At 42.1% G+C, this 23,508-nt stretch overlaps 3 protein-coding genes across 8 annotated transcripts in view; 2 read left to right on the top strand and 1 right to left on the bottom strand.

Annotated features, from left to right (window-relative positions):
- Positions 1-6,834, top strand: part of arhgap44a (Rho GTPase activating protein 44a) — a 38,169-nt gene extending 31,335 nt beyond the window's left edge. For 3 of the 6 annotated variants that reach the window (XM_049562159.1, XM_049562160.1, XM_049562162.1), the window contains 3 exons: positions 1,267-1,412; positions 1,503-1,904; positions 3,639-6,834. In XM_049562159.1, coding sequence (XP_049418116.1) covers positions 1,267-1,412; positions 1,503-1,904; positions 3,639-3,793 — 703 coding nt within the window. In that variant the 3' untranslated portion in view covers positions 3,794-6,834. Of the gene's footprint in view, positions 1-1,266; positions 1,413-1,502 lie in introns of all 6 variants that reach the window. The other 3 variants (XR_007447994.1, XM_049562161.1, XM_049562163.1) reach the window with 3 other exon arrangements.
- A 1,739-nt stretch (positions 6,835-8,573) lies between these two features.
- LOC125879972 (RING finger protein 222) lies at positions 8,574-11,105 on the bottom strand. Its single transcript, XM_049562175.1, has one exon. It carries the CDS (start codon positions 10,787-10,789, stop codon positions 10,160-10,162), a length of 630 nt encoding a protein of 209 aa, XP_049418132.1. The 5' UTR covers positions 10,790-11,105; the 3' UTR covers positions 8,574-10,159.
- Positions 11,106-13,224: 2,119 nt separating this feature from the next.
- ndel1b (nudE neurodevelopment protein 1-like 1b) lies at positions 13,225-23,416 on the top strand. Its single transcript, XM_049562174.1, has 9 exons — positions 13,225-13,383; positions 16,049-16,145; positions 19,142-19,295; positions 20,511-20,659; positions 20,755-20,891; positions 20,987-21,154; positions 21,246-21,337; positions 21,474-21,619; positions 21,743-23,416. The coding sequence occupies exons 2-9, from the start codon at positions 16,060-16,062 to the stop codon at positions 21,831-21,833; spliced, it is 1,023 nt and encodes a 340-aa protein (XP_049418131.1). The 5' UTR covers positions 13,225-13,383; positions 16,049-16,059; the 3' UTR covers positions 21,834-23,416.
- The last annotated feature ends 92 nt before the right edge of the window (positions 23,417-23,508 follow it).

Here is a 23,508-nt window from a genome sequence, read left to right on the forward strand (position 1 = left end):
TTATGTGGGATTTATACTTCTGCATTGAATCGACGTCGTACCTATGGCATAGGCTCTGCGTTGCTGTAGAGCCAACGCCATACCCTACGCCATAGCCTGACGTGCACCTCCCCAGAGATGTAATTACACATCACGGCGACGGAGACTTCCTGTCTATTTTTGTAAACTGAACCATTTCCCTCAGTGGAAACAATGTTTTATTCACTTTTATTTCACAGATAAGAAACAATAAATTGTGAAGACAATAAAGCCTCCACTAAAATAGCATTTTAAGTCTTGTTTGTAATTTATACTTCAGGGAATTATTCTTCTGGATTTATCCTGGCTTCATATGAGCAGAGGAAATCTCCGCTTGTCGCTAGGCTAATTTATGCAATGTAAAATGCCATAGGCTTGTGCTAATAACGTTAGTATGTTACATTTGTTTGGAAAACTTGTTTAGTATAAGACAATTTTTTTGTCGGTGAACCTTGTGAGTTGTAATGGAGCCGAATTTTGTAACCTTTGTTAAATGTTGCTGTTGTCCCTGGCTTCATATGAGTAGAGGAAAAGTCTGCTAGCTGCTAGGCTAATTTATACAATGTAAAATGCCAAAGGCTTGTGCTAAAAACATTAGCATGTTGTATTTGTGGGGAAACTGTGTCCAGATAAAGACAAGTGTTTGTCTGTGAATGCTGCGAGTTATAGTGAAGCCAATATGTGTACTTGTGTACACGTTTAAAGTGTGTTTTGGGTGTGTTTTGAATCAACTAAACTTAACAGCACTTCACGGAATTCCCACCACCGACTAGTGTTTTGGGGTGTAAATGCAGAGTGATGCAGGCACACCATCGCAGAAGTATAAATGCTCACAATGCTGTAGGCCACATGTGTAGGGTCTGCCGCACAAGTATAAATCCCCCTTTATGTGCACCATTTGTGTCTAAAACTCTCAAGTAAGAGGTGACTAAAAAAATGTGACACTGTCTGGTCGCTAGATAGTTGTTTACCTTGATGAAGCCTTGCTTGACATTATTGTCTAACTTGCAGAGCTTACTAATGTCGGTAACACTGTACTTAAACACAGTGAAATATTCATAAGTGATGCTGATGATGATGATGATGATGATGATGATGATGGTGGTGGTGGTGGTGGTGGTTGTGGTGGTGGTAATGGCTGTTGGGGTAATGTACATGAGGTATGCTGACAGTTCAAACACTTAACCTGTTCACAAACATACTGAGTCTGATGCTGTTCACACACTAATGTCTTCCTGTCTCTTTCAGTTCATTGAAGAGTAAAGAGCTCTCCCCTGTAATTGGGCACAAAGCCATCCAGGTGGCAGGTCCAACAGTCCCCCCCAGCTGTAGTCCTCAGAGCAGTAGCCAGTCCCCCCACTCCACAGAGCACAGTCCACACACCCTGCGCAAAGGTTAGCACCTCTCTCACTCTGAGCTTACATTGTGTATATGTATTTTCATTTCTGACAGGAGACTAATGTGTCTGTGTTGTGTGTTTCCAGGTTCCAAGAAGCTGGCCCCTGTGCCTCCCAAGGTTCCTTACAGCCAGTCTTGCGGGATGTCCGATCAGTCCACAGGTCAGCCGTCACCGGTCAGCCTGTCACCCACACCTCCTAGTACCCCTTCCCCTTATGGACTGGCCTGCCCTCCAGGGCAAGTGCCCCCATCCTCCCCTGGGCAGACCCCATTAGGGGCGCCCCACTCGCTTTCGTCCCCACCATCCCTGACCGGAACGCTCACCAAGTCGCGGCCCGCCCCTAAGCCCAGGCAGAGACCCAGTCTGCCCCCTCCTCAGCCGCCCACAGCCCCCCCGGGGTTCACTGGCCCGGCCATGGCCCCAGTTCCCCAGCCCCTGGAGCAGGGCCTCCTGGATGGACTGTCTCCCGGGGAGAGCATGTCTACAGGTAAACATCAGCCCTTGGCAACAACACCCCCTCCGCCACCACAGGTGGGGCTGCAGCGGCCCTCTCTCAGACTCGCTGTGGCATTGTCCAACGGAGACGGTGGACGAGTGTAGGACTCTGTAGGACTTGTCACCGTAGATATAAACGAAACCTTCCCCCTTGATTGACTGTTCCCAAACGAATGTCTGAATGAATAAAAGTTGCCTTTTAGACACAGCTGCCTGAGAATGATGTAAATAATAACGTTTTTGTGCTACTGTAGTGAGCAAATCCTCTTGACCTATGTATTCATTGCTTGTGTTATGTGATGATGTTTCTGGGTAATGTGTGGAAACATCAGAGAAGCATAGCTCGTCCTGCTTGTATGGAAGTTGCCATTAGATTCATCATGTGCTCTCTGTTTATCTGTGTTACCCAGACCCTCACTCGGCAGAGGTAGGTCAGAGGCTTACGCACCAGTCCAGTCTCTCTTATTGCGTAGCAGGGTGTGGAAACCTAGCCAGACAAACCCCACAGTATATCTGCAGTATGATGTTCTGATGATGAGGTGTTCTGTCATTATATACCAATCATTCTGTCACTTTGCTATATTTATCATTCTCTTGTTCCCCCTGCTACTATTGTGTACCTTGCAGCTGTGTGAGGCCAGGGATTCAGTGTGGGCTAAGTGTGAGGGGGACTTTTAGGGTAAGCCAGACCGTCCCCGCCCCATACGCTCCATCTCACTGCCTGGCCTCGTGCTGTGGCTGCCTCTGGGGTCTCCTGCAGCCTGCCTCAAACATACCTACCTGTAGCTCTCAATCAAAACATTTTCCCGACTTCCTCTGAGCAGGTTATTGACTCGCTGCATGGTTTTGTAGTTCAACCGATCATGCATGGCTTAAGGACTTCCCAGAGTGCACCACACTGCGCTCACATTGCAGACGCCGTCGCTTACAAAGGTTCATCTTAAAGCCCCCTTCCTTTCGTTCCCCATTCCCAGCCCTATGCCAGCAGACATCTCCCTCTAACGCACCTGCCACCGGTATCGGGGGGCCACAGGTAACCCCCATCCCTCCTTTGGCAGGTTCATCGCTTTTTATAACCTCTGCTCCCTTTTTACTACACTGCCACGCTCCATCTCATTCCTACACAGGAGTAGTCATCAGTCTCTGCTTGGACGTGCTGCGTTCAGTAAATGCAGCAGCACATTAGAATATATTTAGAGCAAATAGTGTATACGGTCCTCATGAGATTTCCATTGTTACTTCAAGCCCACTTGGTGTCTTGGTGCCATTTTTCCACAGAGTTCCACACACATCTTGTTGCCTCTGTGTTGGTTTACTCGGCCATTGTTGTAAACATGTACAGTAATGTGTCATTGTGCAGTCATATTGACCTGTTATTGTATTTTACCTGACAAAATATCTGTTGTTGTTGTCTCAAAAGACACAAAAAAAAGCTGTGAACATACCACACTTGTTCAGGTGTGACTAGCATAACACACTGGAAAACATCCCTGTGTAGAATGTGAAGCACATGTAATCTACTGATTACTTCAATCAGGACAGACATCATTATGCCACTTACCATGAGTTCAGACTCAAAAAGATTAATATTATTTCTGCTCTCTTCCGTTTTTTACACCTCATTACCATCACCACATGCCCTCTTCTCCTCCTCCTCTTGCTCATCATCACCATTTTTCGCCATTCTGCTCATCACACTCACCTCTCCCACCATGCTCACCATTAGATATCTTCAATTATGAAATCCCCTCCATCAATGTCAATCTGGACAGCCTCATCGATGAGTTCAGCGGTGCCCCTTGCAGGAGGTCCGTGGCAGTGACAGACTCTCCAGAGGGGGATGCTGTGCCTGAGGAGGAGCCACAGAGCACCACTCTATGACCTATGACCCTAAGGCATCACAGCTTACCAGCACCCCTGTGGCTGATACATACTCTTAACTGTCGCCACCAAGGCCTGACGGAAACACCAATTGGCCTCACCAATGCCCACCTGAAACCAGAACTCGAACACATCTGCTACAGGCTGCAAAGAAACTCATCTCTTACAATTGCTCGCTAGTACATAAATGTGACTATAAAAAAATACAAAGAAGAAAAAAAAACCACCAAAATGCCATAGTGAAGGAACAGTTGCCTTTAGGAGGAAAGACTGGAATATAGTTGAGTATTGCATTAAAAGATTTTTTATTGTTTGTTTTTATTTGCTTTGCTTTGTTCATCTTTGTTGTTTGATGCAGTGGTCTGTATTTCTGTGAGTTTTTCGATTTCTTTTTTTTTGCCTTATTAGAACATGCAATCAAATTGCAATATGATATTCACAAGTTGTACAACTTTTTTGGTAAGGGAAACTCAGAGCCTGACATGGTTAGGAGCAAAGCCCATCCTCAGGGTGAAACAGAGAGACAGAGAGTAGTCTTGGTGTATTACTCACAGGGTATTCAAGCTTTGTGCACATTAGGAAACATGCTGAGCCGTAGAGACAGGTTTTTGCATGCGGGATGAACCATTTAATGCAGTTTACTTCTTAATCGTCACACCCAGTCTTTACTTCCCCCTCTTCTCACACATATTACAACTGTAGTTCTTTATCTGGCATTTACCTTCATAAAGGTAAGCTCACTTTAACTCACTTTATACCAGCACAGTAGGAGAAGAATGTTACTGTAAATTACTTTGTTTTGTTCTCTTGACGAAAGCACCACAACGTGTTTGCATGACAAGCCAATATGAACGAATTGCTTTGGATCAAGGGCCTCAGAGTGGCAGTGTTTTATTTCGTGTGAGTGTTTCTGTTGTTGTTGTTGTCCTTGGAGAGTAAATTTAGACCGCCCGTGTGCTGTTAACGGTTTGATGATAATGGATGGATGACTACACTGCCTTTAGGTTCGTATGATTCTCTCTCTTAACCTTGTTTCAAGTGCTTCAGGTTCAGTGACCTTTGACCCCTAGTGTAAATACAAAGACTGTACATAAATTGATGTATATAAAATCTGAGAGGAAAAGTATATGTAAAATGCATATCTTGAATATATATAATAATAATATATGTGCTGATATTTATCATGTGTAGAAAATGTAATGATTAAAAAAAAAATTGCCGTTATTTTTGTCCCTGCACACAATGAACAGGTTTACTGTAGATTCATAATGTTTTACTGTAACACCAGGTTAACGATGATGCTGCAGCAGAAACGCAGATTTCTGCTTGAAATCAATTGTGGTTTTCTAATTCTGTCTCCTGAGCTTTGACTTCAAACATGCCCGAGCACTAATGAGTTGCACACCGATGCCCTATCTTCTCTTCTTCTCCTTTTAAATCAGTTATTTAATAGATTCCTGTGTAAATGATTAGATTACTTGTAGCCCGCCTGGACCATTTAATGAATTCATAATGAGGATAAATGTAGTCCTAAGCCTATATTATTGGGCCAACTAAAAATATGTGCTCATTCAATTAGAAAAGCAGTCAAATTTGGCACACCTGCTGTATCACCTCTGAAGTCGAAAATGACCGTGCCCTTTGTTGTTATTCTTACCGCAGACAATTAATCAGAGGTGTTTCCAGTTCATCAGATAACAGATGCTGCAGTGTCACTTTTTTAATTCCATATAAAATGTCTTAGGACTATAATTTTGTCGATTAAAGTGCAATTACAGTGTTTACTGATCCACCTCAGTCCAAAAACAGTGGTCAAAGTCACCCTCCCCAAACCCACAGAAAACAAGCCATTAATTTTATTGCTAAGCAATTACTTTCTTTTTAAGTTTGTTTTATGTGTGAGTTTACTTACTGACAAAATGAATTCTAGATTAACCTTTCTCCAAAAGTGATCTATGGTATGCCTCAGTGTGTGTTCTCAATGGACTCTGTTTATGAAGATTTTGGTGATGTTGATAATTATATTGATAGTTGTGGTGATTATATGACAACAATTGCAAGTGCCCTCACACTGGTTGTTATTTTTGGAACTATAGGCATAATTAATGTGTACTAGAGGTTTTATTTTCTGTGCTGGATCCATACGTTTATACGAGGAGGCAGGGGTTTCTCTCTCTCTCTGTGCAGATTGAATGTGACTCACTCAGATTCCAAACGGTAGGCTACCTGATTTTGTAATAACTAACAGGCAAATAAGCACTTGTGTTTGGGTGAAGGTTAATTAGGGCCTGTTGGCATGTATTATTACCAGTACAGGGCAGTATTACTGTAATGCTTTCGTGCATCATAAGTGGAACTTACAGCCCCCTAAAAGCATGCATTCATATTCATTCTAGGTGTGATTACTATGCTGCTGAAAAGAAAAGAAAAACATCTGTACCCTCCCCCGAAACACAAGTCATAACTTCATCACATATCTGATTTTACGCCAGTAACTTCACGGTGATTTTCAAGGGGATATTCATTAAAAGGAAACACCTTTTGCACCAAATGGTACACTGTTACATAGTTTTATCAAGCGTTTTAACTACGATAGACCTACATTTCCTAAGTCACCTCACCACCAAGTATGTCGGTCTAAAGCAAAGCTCAATTTGTTTACATTTTGTGGGGGGGATTTTAAATGAAAAAAAAAGGTAAATCTGAAAAAGTGTCATGCATGCGCTTAGATAGTCTTTTGATAATCCACGTTTTGTGTCAATCACTGTCTTTTTAGGGATTGTAAGAGGGGTAAAATGTAGAGATGGACTCTAGAGAATGTGGATCACAAACAATGGTCCTTCATGGGGTTTTGAGCAATACGGTAGAGGAGTGGATGTTGCCTGTGGATGTACTGCCTCCTTCTGCTTTCACTACTAGTGTACAAACAAAAAAATCCTGCCGCTTGTCAAGCCCACCATGCCCACCCCTCCCTCCTCTGCTTAGCATATCAAGTGGAACACAGTGTGTACTGTGAAGCCTACCTGCAATCCTTATCAGAATGTCAGAAATAAATATATATATTAAACTCTACATTTTTAATAATCTCACCTGGTTCACGTGGGTTTTATTTTAGTGTTTTTACTTATTATACTTAGGTTATTTCTGTCTTCTGCCCGTTCTTCTCCTCTTCAGTATGAATATTGTACTTTTAATCCATTACATTTATCAAGTGGTGGTGTGGAATTTACTCAAGCACTGCAATCAGTGCTTTTGCAGAGAAATTTTCTGGCCAAACAAGTACTCTCACTTTGATGCTAAGTACATATTGCTGATTTATTACTTGTAAAGGAGTACTTTTTCTTCAGGAAATGATCTGAGTACTTCTTCCACCATCTAATGGTTAATCCTGCAAATCCTGCAAATGTAGCACCTGGTTCTTTGAGCAATTTTCTCACCCTTAGGGCTGTGACAGTTGGGGAAATTTGTACATTTTCACCTATTTCTTTGCCTTGAAATTGATGATTTTTACACCAAAGCAATACTTCACCCACAAAATGATCATTTGCAAATCAATTACTCACACAATTTTACTTTAAAATTTGTGAAGAAAACTTTTTCTCACATGCCTCCGGGAAGAATGACGAATCCAAACATTAAGAGACTGGGCTCTTCTGACAGGGAACTTTGACTAGATTCACACAGCACTAAATGAAACAGACAATCTGTGAAAGAATCATACTCCTCTTCCTACTCTATTGCCCTGTAACATTTCCTCAGAGCCAAGACTCTCTGACAAAGCTGTCAGTCAAACTAGTCAGCACTGAACAAATATGAATCGAGTACTGTTTAGCTGTGCAATGAGAAAGTGTGGACACAGTTAGATGGAGTACTAGCACCACCCACAAGCTGGACCAACTTTCTCATTTTGCAGCTAAACAGTACACTAAAATATGTTTCTGAAAGCAGTTGAAGTGAGAAATAAGCAAAGCAGTGACTGAATCTTGATTCATATCTAACCAGCGCTGCCTAGTTTGACAGCGTTTCACAAGCAGTGATTCACGGAGGTGTCGGAGACTCCTCAGCTCTGATTGGTTGTTTCTGTTTACATGCAGTAAAGCCATAAGAAGTGCTACAAGGTAAAAGGATAGGCAGAGGGATATGAGGGAGAGATATATGACAGTTTGACCTAAGTTCACCGAGCAATTGACCTGATTGGCAGCGGCTCTGACTGGTTAGAGGCATTGGAGGCATGCAGTAGCCTAGAGGAGGGCATGGTTTTTTTCACAGACTATCTTTATTCTTTATTACTAGAATAAAGTGACAGTTTGAGAAATATGACACGAAGCTGATTTCAAAAAAGGTCACCAACTGTAGCTTTAAACTAGATGCTCTCCTCAAAGCCAGACTTCACTCACAAAAACAGTAATTTTACCTTGCATAGCACAGGAGGTGCTGGTTTACCACTGCTTCGATCAGTCAGTTAGTTTTATTAATTGTGTGAATTTGGTGTTTCAAAAGTGTAGTTCAGATTCACCAAAATCCCACAATTACACAAACAAACTACTGATAGAGGCAGAGTTAGACCAGCTGCTCCTGCATTCAATGAGGTGAAATTGCTGTTTTTATCAATGGAGTCTGGCTGGTTTGATATGATCTGACTGTTGTTAAACACAGTCGCATATCACTGTGATTCATCGCAAATTTTCTCCATTTTTGGATTCTTACTTCACCAGAGGCATGCGACAGAACACAATGACACAAGGTCAGTAACTGACACACAAATAGTTATTCAGGGGCGTGACGTATTTCTTTAATTTGGGTCCATTTACTGACGTACAAACCACCAACAGGAATATCATTAAAAAAGTCTGATTCATCAAAGAAATTAATCATTATTGTCCTCCTCCCACTCTCTGAGAAACCAGGTATGGCTGAAAAACAGAGGCCTCTCCAAGTGTGTAACCTGTAGGACTGGCCCAGCAGGATGGCTGAGGGATTACCACAGGAGGAAACTAGGAGTGTACACATTTGTCAGGATGATGATCATACAGATAATGTTCATTCTAACAACAAGTCTTTTTATTTGTCTTTTTATTTTGATTCTTTGTTCAAGAGCAATTAGCATTAGTCTTCTCTCTATGAATCAGTTCCCATATTATCTTATTTTTCAGGTTTTCATGGCTGCCACAGTGAGGCTGTGTTTCTCTGCTCCATCTCAATCTGGATTCTTTCAAGAGAGAGAGTGGTAATCCAACGCCACACTCCAGCAAGTCCAGCAGTGTATCTCCTTACAGCAATCAGCCAGGCACAGCTCATCCCCAGCTGCAAGTCTATCTCCTTCAGACTCACGGGCGCATCAATTATTTCTCACTGAAAGTTTTACAGGTGTCTCTGTTTACACCGTCTTTATACACGTTACAAGAGGAGGCAGTCACATGCTGTGAAGAATGTTACTGAGGGGTCTAATTAAACACTAAACTTTATCCAATCTGCATATTAAACATTTTCCCACTTAATCAGCACATGTAAAATTCATATTTAAGATGGAAATTGTTAGGTTTTTTATTTCAAAATGTCTGACATCTTTCCTTGTGATGTAAGAAGGAGAGAAAGTCTGTTAATGTGACACCCTAACTGTGTCAAAAGGGTCTTTATCATCACACTTAACCGAGCTCACGTCTCAAAGTGTAACCCCGTCTTTGTTATTTTTAGCACATTTGCAGACACAAAATGATCCTGAAGGTGAGACAGATGTAGCTATGCAGTTTACATTTTTGATGCTGCTTGGAAACAGTGTATCCAACAACAGGGTAACACAACAATGACTTGAGCCGGGTTAACAACAGTGGGATTAAATAGGGTTAAATGGTTTTTATTGCTTTTTTTTTTGCTTCCATTCCCCCTTATTTGTTGAAAATACAATTCCAAGATGTCCACGCTTGTTGGGATTTTACAAACTTTTAGGTGTGCTTTGGAATTGCTACATTTCCTGCATGTTTGCTTCTCATGAAACAGGTAAAACAGGTCACAGACGGGAATGCAAAACAAAAGACTTCGCTGTCAAGGCTTTAAACTTTACTCTGACTGTTGCTTGGTAATGCACACAAAGGACATGGGCCTGTAAACTCTCCCTAAGTTTAGGGAAGGAAATGACAATGCTCCATCACATTTTAAAACCATGCTACAAAATAAACTTCAATGTAACATATTGAGTAACTGTATTACATTTTCATTTTGATTATTTAGTGGAATGCATCAGATTATTTAGATATTAAAACAACTACACTGCTTCACACACTTCATTCTATGGATGAGAAGATGTTTCCTATAAATGTCAGTTCATCTTGGCACTTCATAATCCAGAAATCCACATCACACACAAGTCTATGCCAATAAAATCCAGGGTAAAGTTGCAGCCACCAGTGCCAGTATGGTAAATGCCGACAGCAAAACGAGCAGGCATCGTGCAGTCGTGCAAATTCTGCGCCTTCGCCTGCGCTGAGGTTGAACCACAGTCATCACAACACTGAGCGCATCGTCTTCAGCCATGGGTCGCCCCTGAGCGCTTATGATAAAGATCTGAGATGCGTTATTGCTGGGGCTGATCAACCTCTGTCGACGGATTCGTTCAGACATCCCCCTAAAGCAGCGAGCAACCCAATTAACTTCTCTCGGCGAACTGTCCGTGGAGGCGCGCCGTGCGCTCTGGAGCTGTCTCGGCGGCGGAGGCAGAGGCACCTCCAGGGTCTGCCCTTCACCTGAATCCTTGTCCGCCGCGAGGGATACGAGCGATTCCTTTTGCTTCTTGATGAATGTAAGATGTCGACAGATGGGGCAAACAATAGTGTCTCTGATACTGTTCCCATCGCTGTTGATGCTGACCAGCGTTTTGACCAGACAGTCGTGGCAGAATACATGTCCACAGCTCAGGGTCCTCTCTATGCCCGACAGACACTCATAGCACACCGGGCACTCTCGTGCGTCCTCCTGGCTGTCTTGCTTATAAAATGCCATTTAAGGAAAATCCACCACCGCAGCAAGAAAGCTGAGAAATGATTTAGACAAGACAGTCCATTCGTGTGGAAATGTAGTGTGAATTCCCTCGGCGCATGACTTTCTGTGCTGAGGGTGGAGGCGAGAACTGCGCCTTGTAAAACAGGGCCTGCCACCTGTGACTGCAGTGACTTCACTGATTGGGTCCTCTGAAGGTATCACTGGCTGTTCAAGTGGCCAAGCTGGTTTACATGATTTTCATAAGGCTAAATGCTCACTGACATTCTCTAAATATTAGCAACACTAGCACATCTGGCCAACTGGAGATATTTTCAAAGCTGCAGCTGATATAGTCTACTGTAGTAATTTCATTAAACTGCACAAAGTCACTAACTAGGCTACATTTAAATGTAGATTTGCTAAAGAAAAATAATTATCTTTTTATTTGTGTTTATGTCTTTCTTAATAAAAAAGTATCAAGATTTCAACAAGTCATTTTCTCCAATGAAACTGTGTTTGTAATAAGTTAATGGGACTCAATGAACTTTGCCCTTAAAGGAACCGTGTGCAAGATTTAGTGGGATTTAGGGACATAAAGCAGCCAGGATTGCAGATTGCAACCAGCAGGAACTTCTCCCTGTAAGGATTCCTTTAGTGTTCATTGTTCAGGAGTTTTTTACTGGGAGCCAGATATCCCACAGAGGTCTCTTTCTTTCCAAATAAATGGACCAGGTGTTTAAAACCAGTAAATACACTGAATAAATTAGTATCACCCTAAAAAAATCAGTGCTGTTCCGACACTGCTCATCATGGACAGGCTGCTAAATACTGTGGCTGATGCAAAAATACTAAAACTATGTAAAATCGTGAAAATGCAAACACATAAGAATGAAAATAGCCCTATCTAGAGCTGGTTTAGTTTGTCCGTTCCAGGCTATTGTAGAGACGTGGCGGTGCAACATGGAGATCTCCATAGAAGGACCTGCTTCCTATGTAGATATAAATGGCTCATTCTAACGTTACGAAAACACAACAATTCTTATTTTCATGTGATTATACACTAAATAAAATATATATATTATATTATATTCCATTTAGTATATCCCCCTAAATCCTACACGCTGGACCTTTAAATCAAGTGTTCTTACCACAACCTGCGTCACTAACAAGATGAATAATAAATCAATGAATTTATGGGAGTTAAATGAATAATGATGGTCTATACTTTACATATAAGACAAAATTCTGGATTTTGGTCCAATGTTTTTGTGAACCACATTTCTTAAATGGGAACAATAGTTTAAATTCTGTTCTATTGTGTTGTCAGCTCATAGACTGTATATATCAGGGGTGTCAAACATACAGCATGTGGGCCAGAACCAGTCCAACAAAGGGTCCAATGCGGCCCACTAGATGACTTTGCACACCTAATAATGATGCACTTGTGAAGGCTAAGGGGTGCCAGGTTCCAGGAGCAATTTAAACAGTAAGTAGATTACTTGAGTAAAATGCTGCCTCAGAGGCTTTTCACTCTGACCAGAATAAAGTTCTCCGAAATAACAAGATATAATTACTGTGGTTATATTTAAGGGTACTGAACATTGTGCAAAATATTGTCAACCAGCAGCTTCAGTACAAAAGAATCTGTATCGGATTTCTGTGTTAAAACAACATGGGTGGAACCCTGTTGCTAAGACACTGACAAAACTTCAGATTGTAAATGGCTTGTAAGGGAGAGGATGGCTTAAGCTGCTTCTTTCATAGATTCCACTTTAGAGGGAGTGGAAAATTATGAAAAAATGTAATGAAAGTAAGAAGTAGACTGACTGAAACTGAAATATTGTTGAATTTGCACATATTTTTCTTAGGATCATTTGTTTTGTAAATGGATGAACATTTTCAAAAGTTTTATTTACACTAAAAAAGCAAACATTTGAAGGGGTTGTTATTCATAAGTTATTATGCAGTGGTTTTACTGGTCTGGCCCACTTGAGATCAGAGTGAGCTGTATGTGGCCCATGAACTAAAATGAGTTTAATCCTGGTAAATACCTATAATAGGCCACAGTAGTTGTAACATAAAAACAGACAAAAATAATTTAAAAAAATAATAAGGGAGACAAAAAATGCAGTGGTTTAAAACAATAAAAAATAAATGAATGGCACATTTCACAGCTAATATTGGCCCCAATAGAGACAATAACAGAGACACAATAGATGAGAAAGAACATTATGGTATTCTGCTGTTCCCTGTCCATGTGTGGTAGTTTCTGGCAATCATATGCCACCTTGTGGTCACTGTAGTGAAACTATGCTGCTACAAATCTACAGCCAAAGAAAATAAATTGTGCTGCAGAGTCTGGTACATCTATTTCTATAGCAGCCCTGCCCAGTTCTGACGTAAGCCTGAATTACGTCAGCACGCACGTCCATGTCAGGATTTACGTCGGTTCCGGGAGACGCGTTGGCAATTTCCTAAACACAGCTCAGTCACTTCAGTATCATCCGAGGCCAGGGTAGGGGAGGTGTGTGTATGTGTGTGTGTTGGATGTGACACCGGCTGGAAGGAGACCCCCTGATACAGAAGATATCTGGACACCGATTTGACATGAGCAGGTACCGAATTTAACCGTGTTAATATCCGGTTTTAATGTGTGTGTGTCGAGGTGTCGTGTTCAGCTCAGCGGCGGCTTCTGTGTCATTCCCGAGATGACAGCTCGAGCTCGGCGTCAATGTCCGGAGGTTTTAGCTCTGATTTTTGCTTCATGTGCGGTTCATTTTTAATCTGTGGTGTTGTCTGTTTTATTTTAACAGCTTAAAACGCACTGTTTGGCTTTAACGTTAACCTAAGCGTCTGTGCTGTGTGAGATACCCACACACTGACGACACGTTTACTTACGTTAGCTAACCGAAATGACAAAATGCCGCCGTTCAGATAACGTTACATTTGGCCTGATAAATGTCAGTCTGTCATTTTCAGGACTGCTTTTTACCTCTAAAAATGTGTTGCCTGTAAGTGACAGTTAATTGTAATGCATGTCAGTTGTCACTTTTATATTTAAACCTCCTTTTGTTAGCTTTTAATGACGCTTTTATAAACAGTATGGCTATTTGAAACCTCTAACATTTGCCTAGCAAATTTGGATGACCTCCTGCAGCTAAAGCATAGCACAAGGAGCCATAATATAGGCCCAGGTCAGGGGAGCCCTACTGTACCACCACACCCTGAAAAGCTGTAGGTCAGATTATCATCCACATTAGAGCAAACTAGTAAGACTACAGAGAGGTTTTTGACTCACCCCTCTCACAGGCCCCATTACAAAAATCTGACTTCATCAGTGTCAGCATGTTAACTCTTAGTAAGCACCCAGTCATCTGCAACAAAAGAGGATGTAGAGACAAGAATGTGGGAGAGGAAACTCTCTCTTCGCTACCTTCCTCTGTCTGTAGTTTCTAGATGGCTCCACAGTAAGAGTGCCACCACCGCCACCATCATCTTTGCTGGCTATGAGCCCTGCACTCTGTCCTGGTATTGTTACAGCAGACAAATAGATCCAGAGGTCAAGCTGACGCCGCTCCAAAGGATGCTGAAATGAGAGATAACGGGAACTGTCATGTGTTCTGGCAGGGTTTCAGCTCTCGACCTGTTGCGTGATGTAACTCAACCTTGTCGTCTCATTTGGAGTGTGTCCCAGTCTGTCCTTAATATGTTATCGCTCCTGTCATCGGTCAGTGAGCTAATACATCGTCTAGTCTTTTGAGGGGGTGATTATCCCAATAAGGCCTTTGATGTGAATCACCATGGAAACAGTTTCCTGTTGCTCGTGCCTTTTGAAGACCAGCAGCAGGGACAAATAGAAAGCACTGGATCCCACTCTGACCATTCAGCATCACAACAAATAGAAGATCTGCCATGTTTGCTACATTACCTGGCTCCTCTGGTCTGTGTCTATAATCAGGGGGAAATATTTTGGGTTATCCCCCCCCCCCCCCCCAGGGATATTTAAAGGCTCACCTTGTTCATATGATACGACTAGCATGTTATGTCAGTAACAGCTTGGCAACACTTTCCCTCTCTCCACCCTCGGGGTATTTTGGTCTCCAGTTTCCTTCGTGATTTCCTAAGTAGCGTACCGACACGTGAGGCGCCGTGGGGAATTCACTGTCTATGACGCCATCTTAGAGGAATGTTTAAAGGAAACAGCGGGCGGTTTTGCCTCTGAGTCTCCATCCCTCCAAATCTAGACCATCTTAGAAAGGAAAAAACACACCCTCTTCTTTGCCTAAGCCCAAAACAGGCTAGTCTGGCCAAAATAATACCTGCCTTAAACTGTTGAGTGTAGTTTACCTGACCTTTAGTCCAGCTAAGCAGTTTCCTGTGCGGCATTCCCTGGTTGTCAGACCTATATCCAGGAAATCCTTGTAATATCTGCTGGGATTATGAATACTCCTGGTGCTACAGCTATGGGACTGTCAGGGGGGCAGCAGCTGTGTTTCCCCCCACGCTGAACACACGCAGCGGCTCTTTCCAGATGTGTTAAATAGTTTCTCGAAACCTGCCACATAGATCACAGAGCGAGGCAGAGTTTACTACCTCACCAGAAAAGAGGAACAACTTTTTACTGAAATGTTATTTCCGCAAACAGGACGGAAGATGAAAACTTCTAACACTAAGTCAAAACTTCCGAACTAGGCTACAGCACACAGCTTTGATCTGTTCTGCATTAGCCACGCTTAATTAACATGGATTTCTTGTAGTAATGCTGACATCACATGAGTCAAGCTGCGAGGTTATACATTTAATGAGGAGAAGGCACACTTCTGTTAGACACTGGACACATGTCACTGAGGCTGTTCAGTCACCGACAAGCTTGCCAAAAAATGAGGCAATAGTCTGTGATTAATGAGTAATTAATAATGACACGATCTCAGAGCGGCAGGGTAACAAGGCCAGGCCAATCTTGCGCTGTTCAGCATTTTTTAAGTAAAGAGAGATCTGTTCTGTTATCTTCTCCAGTCAGGAATGAGAGACATTTTTTTAATCTTGATGTGCCCGTTTGCTTAGCTCTGAGATAAGATGAGAATGCACGGTGCATGATTCTGCATGCCAGAGGATGCAAATAGCACAAGTCTTGTACTGTGTTTGAGCCACCTGCTAGTTTATTTTCCAATGCTTGTTCTATTTTTAACCTCACGAGCACTGGCGTTGCATCATTTTCAAATGTGGTTTAAGCACCTGGCTAACTGTTGGGAGGCTAATAAATGTCTCTTTAATCCTCAGGGTGCCCTGACATGGACACAGAGATGATTCCCAAATTTTCGTCAAAGGATGAGGAAGTTGACTACTGGAAGTCCCAAGCCCTCAAATACAAGAAAAGGTAGGCAGTGTGATTTACCTCTCATATGAGAAGTGTCTGAATGTCTATATATATGTGCATAACCTCTTCATCCATATTTAGCATCTTGTTAAGAACAGTTATGACATACTGTTCAGCTATAGGATAGATGTTTTGCTGTGCATGGAGAGTGTTACCGGTTGTCTGCTAAGTTTATTCTTGCAAATTGAGTTATGTAACAACGTGTCACGTTTTATTTTGTGATCTGTCTTGCAAAAACGTTGAACCAAATAGCAGATGGCAGCAATCTCCCATAAGAAATAAGCACACTCGGAAAACATAAACACTCCACACAGAGGGAAGCCTAATTTGTTTATTAAGGAGCTGTAGTCACTCACTCTTACATAATAGTAATAGGCTGACTGTGTAGTTTTCTCTGTAGTTATGAAAGACATGATTACACAATGCTTTTTTCATCATCTATGACCATTTTCTTTTTAATTTGTGGTATTTCTCTATAAAGTTGCAGCATAGAAACCCATGTCTAGCCATATAAGGCAAATGACCAGACAAGCGTTTTGAAATTAGTGCCCACAGCTGCGGCTTACACAGGAGGAAATGACTCCATCTTTGACTTCTTAGACAGGAATCACAGTCTGTGTCTGTGCTCTGGCAGTGGTGTTTGTGAGTGTTGTTAAAATCTTTGTTGAACTTCGTCTGTCTGTCTTTTCTATTTGTGGAGAAGGGCCCCTGTTATGCTCTCAAAGGAAGTGTAGACCTGCACACAGAGGGTTAAAGTCCTGGTGGTTTTCTAAGAAATTCCTGCTGTGGGTACATAGGGGAAAAACTTCAACCCATGGAAAAAATAACTCCAAGTATATAGTGGCTTGTCTCACACATGTTTTGGAGCGTGCTTTTTCTCAGGAATACTCTTACGGTAAACCGCTTACAGTGGCAGCATGTAGTGTGGATAATAGCCCCTTTCCACTAGAATTGGCGCAGATATGGAGGTTTTTTTAAATATGAGAAAATACGCTAAAATAGGCAAAGTGCTTTAGAGTCAAACCAAATGCATTTGAAACACTAAGGAGAATAAAACACCAGGATAAAAGATACAATACAAGAAGGGCAAAAATTAAAAATCAAGTTGATAATCAATAAATTAAAAACCAGTAAGATGCCAATAAAATAAACAGCAAGGTCAGATAAAATCAGGACATGCTCTTTGATGAAAGTATGTTTTTAGGAGAAACTTGGATGACCCAGACAGCCTCTGGGGCCTGATTACAAAAGCTCTGTCCCCTTTAGTCTTCAGCCCAGACCCTGCCCTTTGCCCGATGATGTCATACTATGCAATTGACATTGCTGATAGACCAGAGCTGCCAGAGCTGCTCTGCAGTATACAAGTATGTCACGTTCAGCGTTACGAATGTGCCGGAAAAACAGGTTAGTAAGCAGTAGATATTAGCATGGAGGCCAATGATAATGTTACAGTGGTTACTTCTTTTTTATATCTCTTACTTATTCAGTTTGTCTTCGGTACCAACTAATTTGGAGCGATGTTTGAGCACTGCTTAGACAAAGATGAACAGAATTTGTGGCAGCACATTGTTGCATCATACCACAAAAGGGGCGAAAGTTAGTGTGTCCACCAGGGCATCGTACTTCCACCACTGCCGTTTGGAGACATTCAGAGCTACAGCTGATAAATAATCCGTTACTACTGCAGAGTCATTTGTACCGGGAATGAATGCTGATTGAAACCTTTCCAACTAAAAACAAAAGCCAGATAGTTTGTTTGTTTTTGTCCAGTGGGAAAGGGACCTATTGAAAAGTTGTCTCCTTTTAAACTTCATTTTTTTCTGCTTGGACATAAAACATTTCATGAATATCACTTTAAAAATGTGAAATGGTCTTGCGTTGCCTGAGAGCTGCACATAAGTGAAATAAAAACATTAAAGCTACATTTAAAACATTAAAACAAGATGAGAACAAGGTAAAACCACACATAATGATAAAATAAAACAGTGTCAAATAACTCTAAGCATGTATACCAATATAAAGTTTGTCTTAAATATTAATAAATACGTGACAGCAGCAGTTTAAAGTGCATACTTTAATGTACATACAGAGTGCTGTTGGTCGTTTTAAACTATATAAAGTGTGAGAGCCTGACTGTCACACAATATAGTTACAGGGCCCAGCGTGCTGATGAAGCAGCCACTGAGGTATTGGTATGTGTGGAACAGCCCCGCCACAACAACTGATTCATGGATTCCAGCGCTCTGCAGAGCCACTGTGAGGCCATTATCCCAGCACAAGTCAGCTGATCTCAGAGCAGTGTTAACCACGGTGTCATTCTGTGTGTGCACACTCTTGACAGCAATAAATTAAGGCCCTTAATAAACTCAGAGATTGCCATCAAATTTATTTTTCCCTCCTGTTCCATGTTAAATTGATTGCATGTCAGACCTACATTATGAGTTACTATGTGTGTTTTAAGGTTCTCTGCACGGGGTCATCCCTGACCAGCGTGTACACACATCCTGTTTCTTAGCACATGTCCCCATCCTGTTTTTCTGTGCCCTCTCATTTTCTCCTCACCTCTGACCTTTAACCTCTCCCACAGCTGAGGACTCATGACAGCAGACCTGTTTTTCTGAGCTACTTCTCAACCACCTACTGTCACAGTTCAGCTGTCTCCTTAGAGATGTATATTTAGAATGCTTAACTCGACAATGCTGAGCCTTGCACCGTTTCCTGTTTGGCAGTGGCAGGACTGAAGGTTAAAAATCCACAAATATCTGACTGGGCTTTTTATGCAGGGTTATTCCTGGCTGTTGGAGATAAAGCTAGAACATGCCTGAGCCTGGCTCATCTTACAGGACAAAAGCCAGTCATTTTTCCAGAGCTCATGTGCGTGGTCATTCAGCCAGTCAGCTATACAGAGCTGAATGGTGGATGATGAACAGGGTTGCTGGTAATTGACAGTGATTGTTAATGTGTTTCCCCTCTGCGTCTGTGTGTGTGTCATCCAGTTGCTACGATGCCCAGGAAGAGCTGCAGGAGTTCCAGGAAGGCAGCCGGGAGCTAGAAGCTGAGCTGGAGGCACAGCTCGGCCAGGCCGAACACCGCCTCAGAGACCTCCAAGTTGAAAACGAGAGACTGAAGAACGAGGTGTCAAACCTCAAGGTAACTGGGCCTGGTGAATTGCCGTGTTGCTTACTTTGGGATTTGGCTTGCTTGTGCGGTCTATGGGTCAGGACATCAATAAAGTCATTTGTGGTTACTTAAGAGGTTATCTGATCTCTGTTGGATCCTGAGGACAAGGTCCAGTGTCTTATTTTTATGTTAGGTGTTATTAAGGCATGCTGTTGGGTAATCCTCCAGCACTCTTTAATTGGATTGGAAGAAAATAGAAAACTGCCGGGACAGATTTAGTTCTTATTCACTGCAGGCGTGAACGGGAGTCAGATTCATTCAGTGTGCTTTCGTGTGCGTAACTGAACAAATTACTGCGCACACCGTTAACCATGATATTAATTACCACTGTACACAGAGCAGAAAAGTATTGTGATTTCATACGGCCCAACATGTGATTGCAGCTAAAAACAAACTGTGCATGAACAAGAGAGGTCATGAATCATGCTCTCCTGTCTTGGTGCATCTGGGACCACGTTACAGGCGTGCTAACTGTACTGTGAAGCACCACAGCACCTCCCTGGAGGGAAAAAGAGGCTCTTTGAAAGCAAAATAATGTGTAAAAGATGATCTTGACTGTCTTATGATTCACTGGGTTGTAACAACAATAGGGGTACTGTTGTCAAATTAAATGGGATGTTTCTTTTTCCTGGAACTAGGCCTGGGTATTTAGGGTATTGACCGGAATAACAAAGTACAAATACCATCAGAAGTTCTCCAGTGAAACGACACCTGCAGTCGACCCCCTAAAATAAAACGACTACTTGTATGGGTTTTGTTTGCAGCCAGCTACCACAAGCATTGTTCAGTTTAATGTGACGTGATTTGCCCACAACCACAGCAGCTACAAGCCGTAGAGTCTGTGGTATGGTGAAGCTGAGTGTGTATTTGACAGTGTTGGCAGTTCAGTGTGCAGATATACAACCAAAACATTTGAAAGTATGGCTATACTACATGCCCGTGGTGTCTGGTGGCATTTTACATGACTGAATGCTTCCATTCACATGATGGCTATTGAATAAAGCAGAACAAAGACAAGTATCAAATGAAGTACTCTGCTGGTATCTGTGTCACTTAAGGACACTGGTTTTGGTACTGGTATCGTCTTTTTTTTACCCAGCCCTACCTGAAACAACAGATCTGGTTTATGTCCTTGTTTCTCCACACACTCACTCACAAGCTCTTTTCTCTTCTTCACTCTGTCAGGAGAAGCTGGAGCATCAGTATGCCCAGAGTTATAAACAGATTTCCATGCTAGAGGATGACCTGGGCCAGACACGCAGCATAAAGGAGCAGCTCCACAAATATGTCCGAGAGCTTGAGCAGGCCAACGACGACCTGGAGAGAGCCAAGAGGTAAATATGAATTATTTTGGAGGGAGCTGAGGTGATGCTAAATTCTAACGGGGTTGTTTTAACAATCGTGCTCTTCAACCTCTACGTATATGCAGGGCGACAATAGTGTCTCTGGAGGACTTTGAGGGCCGTTTGAACCAGGCCATTGAGAGAAACGCCTTCCTGGAAAGTGAGCTGGATGAGAAGGAATCTCTTCTTGTGTCTGTGCAGCGGCTGAAAGACGAAGCCCGAGGTAAAGACAGGAATCCATTCTGCCTTTTTGCAGGCAATATGTCATCTGTGTAACAGTCAGAGGAGGAGTTTTTCACGACTGTTTGTCTTCTGCAGATCTGAGACAGGAGCTGGCGGTACGGGAGCGGACCACAGACAGGATGTCAGCCCCCAGCTCCCCCACCTTAGACATCGACAAGATGGATTCAGCAGTACAGGCCTCTTTATCCCTCCCAGCCACGCCTGTGGGAAAGAACATAGAGCACGCCTTCATCAACCCAAAAGGTCAGGATGAATTCCTCTCACTCTTTATTACACATGCCAAATGGGAGATTCACTGATATGTATTCTAACATCGACTCCTGTCCTTGTGCAGCATTGACCAACGGCTGTGGCAACTCGTCCCTCACTCCTTCTGCTAGAATCTCAGCTCTTAATATTGTTGGCGATCTCCTGAGGAAAGTTGGGGTAAATATTAAGCCCTATCTATTTAACACATACTTACATTAATGGAGGTGGAGTGCATCCTCCTGAGCCACAGGAGAAAATTAAAAATGTTTATGATCAGGCTAAATACAGATTGTATTTCCTGCTTTCTGACCAGGCTTTGGAGTCTAAAATCGCTGCATGCAGGAACTTTGCCAAAGACCAGGCAGCAAGGAAAAACTACTGCACAGACAACGGCAAACTCATCAACAGCAACGCCACAAAGTTCTCTCACTCTCTACATACCACTTACTTCGACAAAACGTGAGTCTGTCAGCAAGTTTTACTCTTCTTCCTGTGCGTAGTGTATACAGTATATGCATATTTGTTTCCACCCTGTACGTGCGTCAGTGTTTGCTAATGTAAATGTCCATGTGGCAACTGCAGGACTGTAAATGGACTAGACCCGAGCTCCTTGACCTCCATTGCAACATCTAGAGCCGTGTCTCCACCAGGCATGCTGCCTCTGAGCGTGTGAGGGTTCCTCACACCACATAAACCTCTACTGAAATCACCCAACACAATGTGGGAACGGAGAGGACACTTGAAAGACCATTACATTGTGTGCCAGGTGTGTGTGTGTGTGTATGTGTGTGTGTGTGTGAGAGAAAGAGTTTGAAAGGAAGAGTGATGTGCGTGTGTTCGGGATTGTGCATTTTTTGAACGTGATGTGTGGAAGAGAGGCTCGACTATACAGTGAACTCGCCTCCAGTTTTGCAGCTCTAAATGCATCTGTGAGTAGGTGCACATATGTCCCTACCACATATTTGCATGTGCCTGAAGCTGTATCATGCTTGTATGAATGTCAAATGCGTTGCTCTCTAGATGTCAACTCTGAAGTGGCACTGTTATATTCTTAGTTCCACTGAAATCTACTATCTCCGACAAAAGGTCTTCGGCAGACCATAGCTTCCTCTTAACCTTCGTTTCCTTCTGTATTTTCACTTTAATTGCACAGTTAAGCTAATTTCCATTTAGAATGTATGATATTTAAAAAGGGATGTGTTCATTATTATTAATTTATCTCACAGTACGCTTTAAAATGCAATATTTCTGCTATTTTCTTGCATGTGTGCGTATGTAATGTGGGGTTGGAGAGGTGTAGTTGGACCCCATGTTCATGACTGAAGTGAATGTTGATCGTTCAAAGCCATGTAGCCATAGCGCAGTCATTCCTCTTTGTCACTGGCTACTTGCTGTTATTAATTTGGAAACAGTCTCCATGTTACAGCTTGGAAATATCAGCTGGTTCTGTCGCTGGGTTAAACCTGCACTTAAACAAACTGCTCCTCACAGGTTTTGCTGCAGTCGATATTCCTCTGTGACATTTCGGGGAAACAGTTTTGCCTTTTTTTTGTGTGTAATTGTTTAATGTATAGGTTTTTGTTTTTTTTTAAATCACGTGACAGGCTCATTTACCTCATTCTGATGTAATGGCAGTTATCTGCAGTAGATTCATAATATAAGTAGGTGAATTCGGCTTTATAAAACGCACACAAAAGGATACTCTAAAGTGAAATGAAACTGAGATAAGGATCCTTTTTGAGACTGTCTGTTAACTTTGGCTGGTGTATGAACTCATGGTCCATCGGGGCCTTTGTGTCATGCAGCATATTTTGCTGCCTTTGTGTTATGTTGTGTGTGTCTTGGATTTTTAGCTGGCTGGATATTGGCACTGTATTCATTTTACATGCCTGTGTCTAAATCCATTTTGCCCACATATCTTCCCCTTTCACAGATTTTTTTTTTGCCACCATTTTGAAGCATTATTTCAAGCCTTTAGTATTAATTTTTATTTGATAATACTATATGAGATGTCATTTTGGGCACTCTATGAGCCTGTCACTACAGTGTGTTCTACAGTCAGTGTGTGTATATAGCTTGTAAGGATGGTAATTTTGCATACCACATTTGTACATACTGACATTCGACATTAAGGTCTTATTTATTTCAGATTCTGTATGGCATGTTGAGCTAATGAATGGTTTAAGCCATTGTATTATGATATAAAATTGTTTGTCAAAATTGTTTAAGTAAATAAAGATTGAAATGATAAATATATATGTTGTGTAGTTTGGGTCATGTACTAGCACAAGGTTGATTTAATGGACATTTTCCAAAGCTCGTAGTCACATCTTGTGGCCTTCATCAGT

The sequence above is a fragment of the Epinephelus fuscoguttatus genome, linkage group LG19 (genome assembly GCF_011397635.1).
Source record: "Epinephelus fuscoguttatus linkage group LG19, E.fuscoguttatus.final_Chr_v1".
Lineage (NCBI taxonomy): Eukaryota > Metazoa > Chordata > Actinopteri > Perciformes > Serranidae > Epinephelus > Epinephelus fuscoguttatus.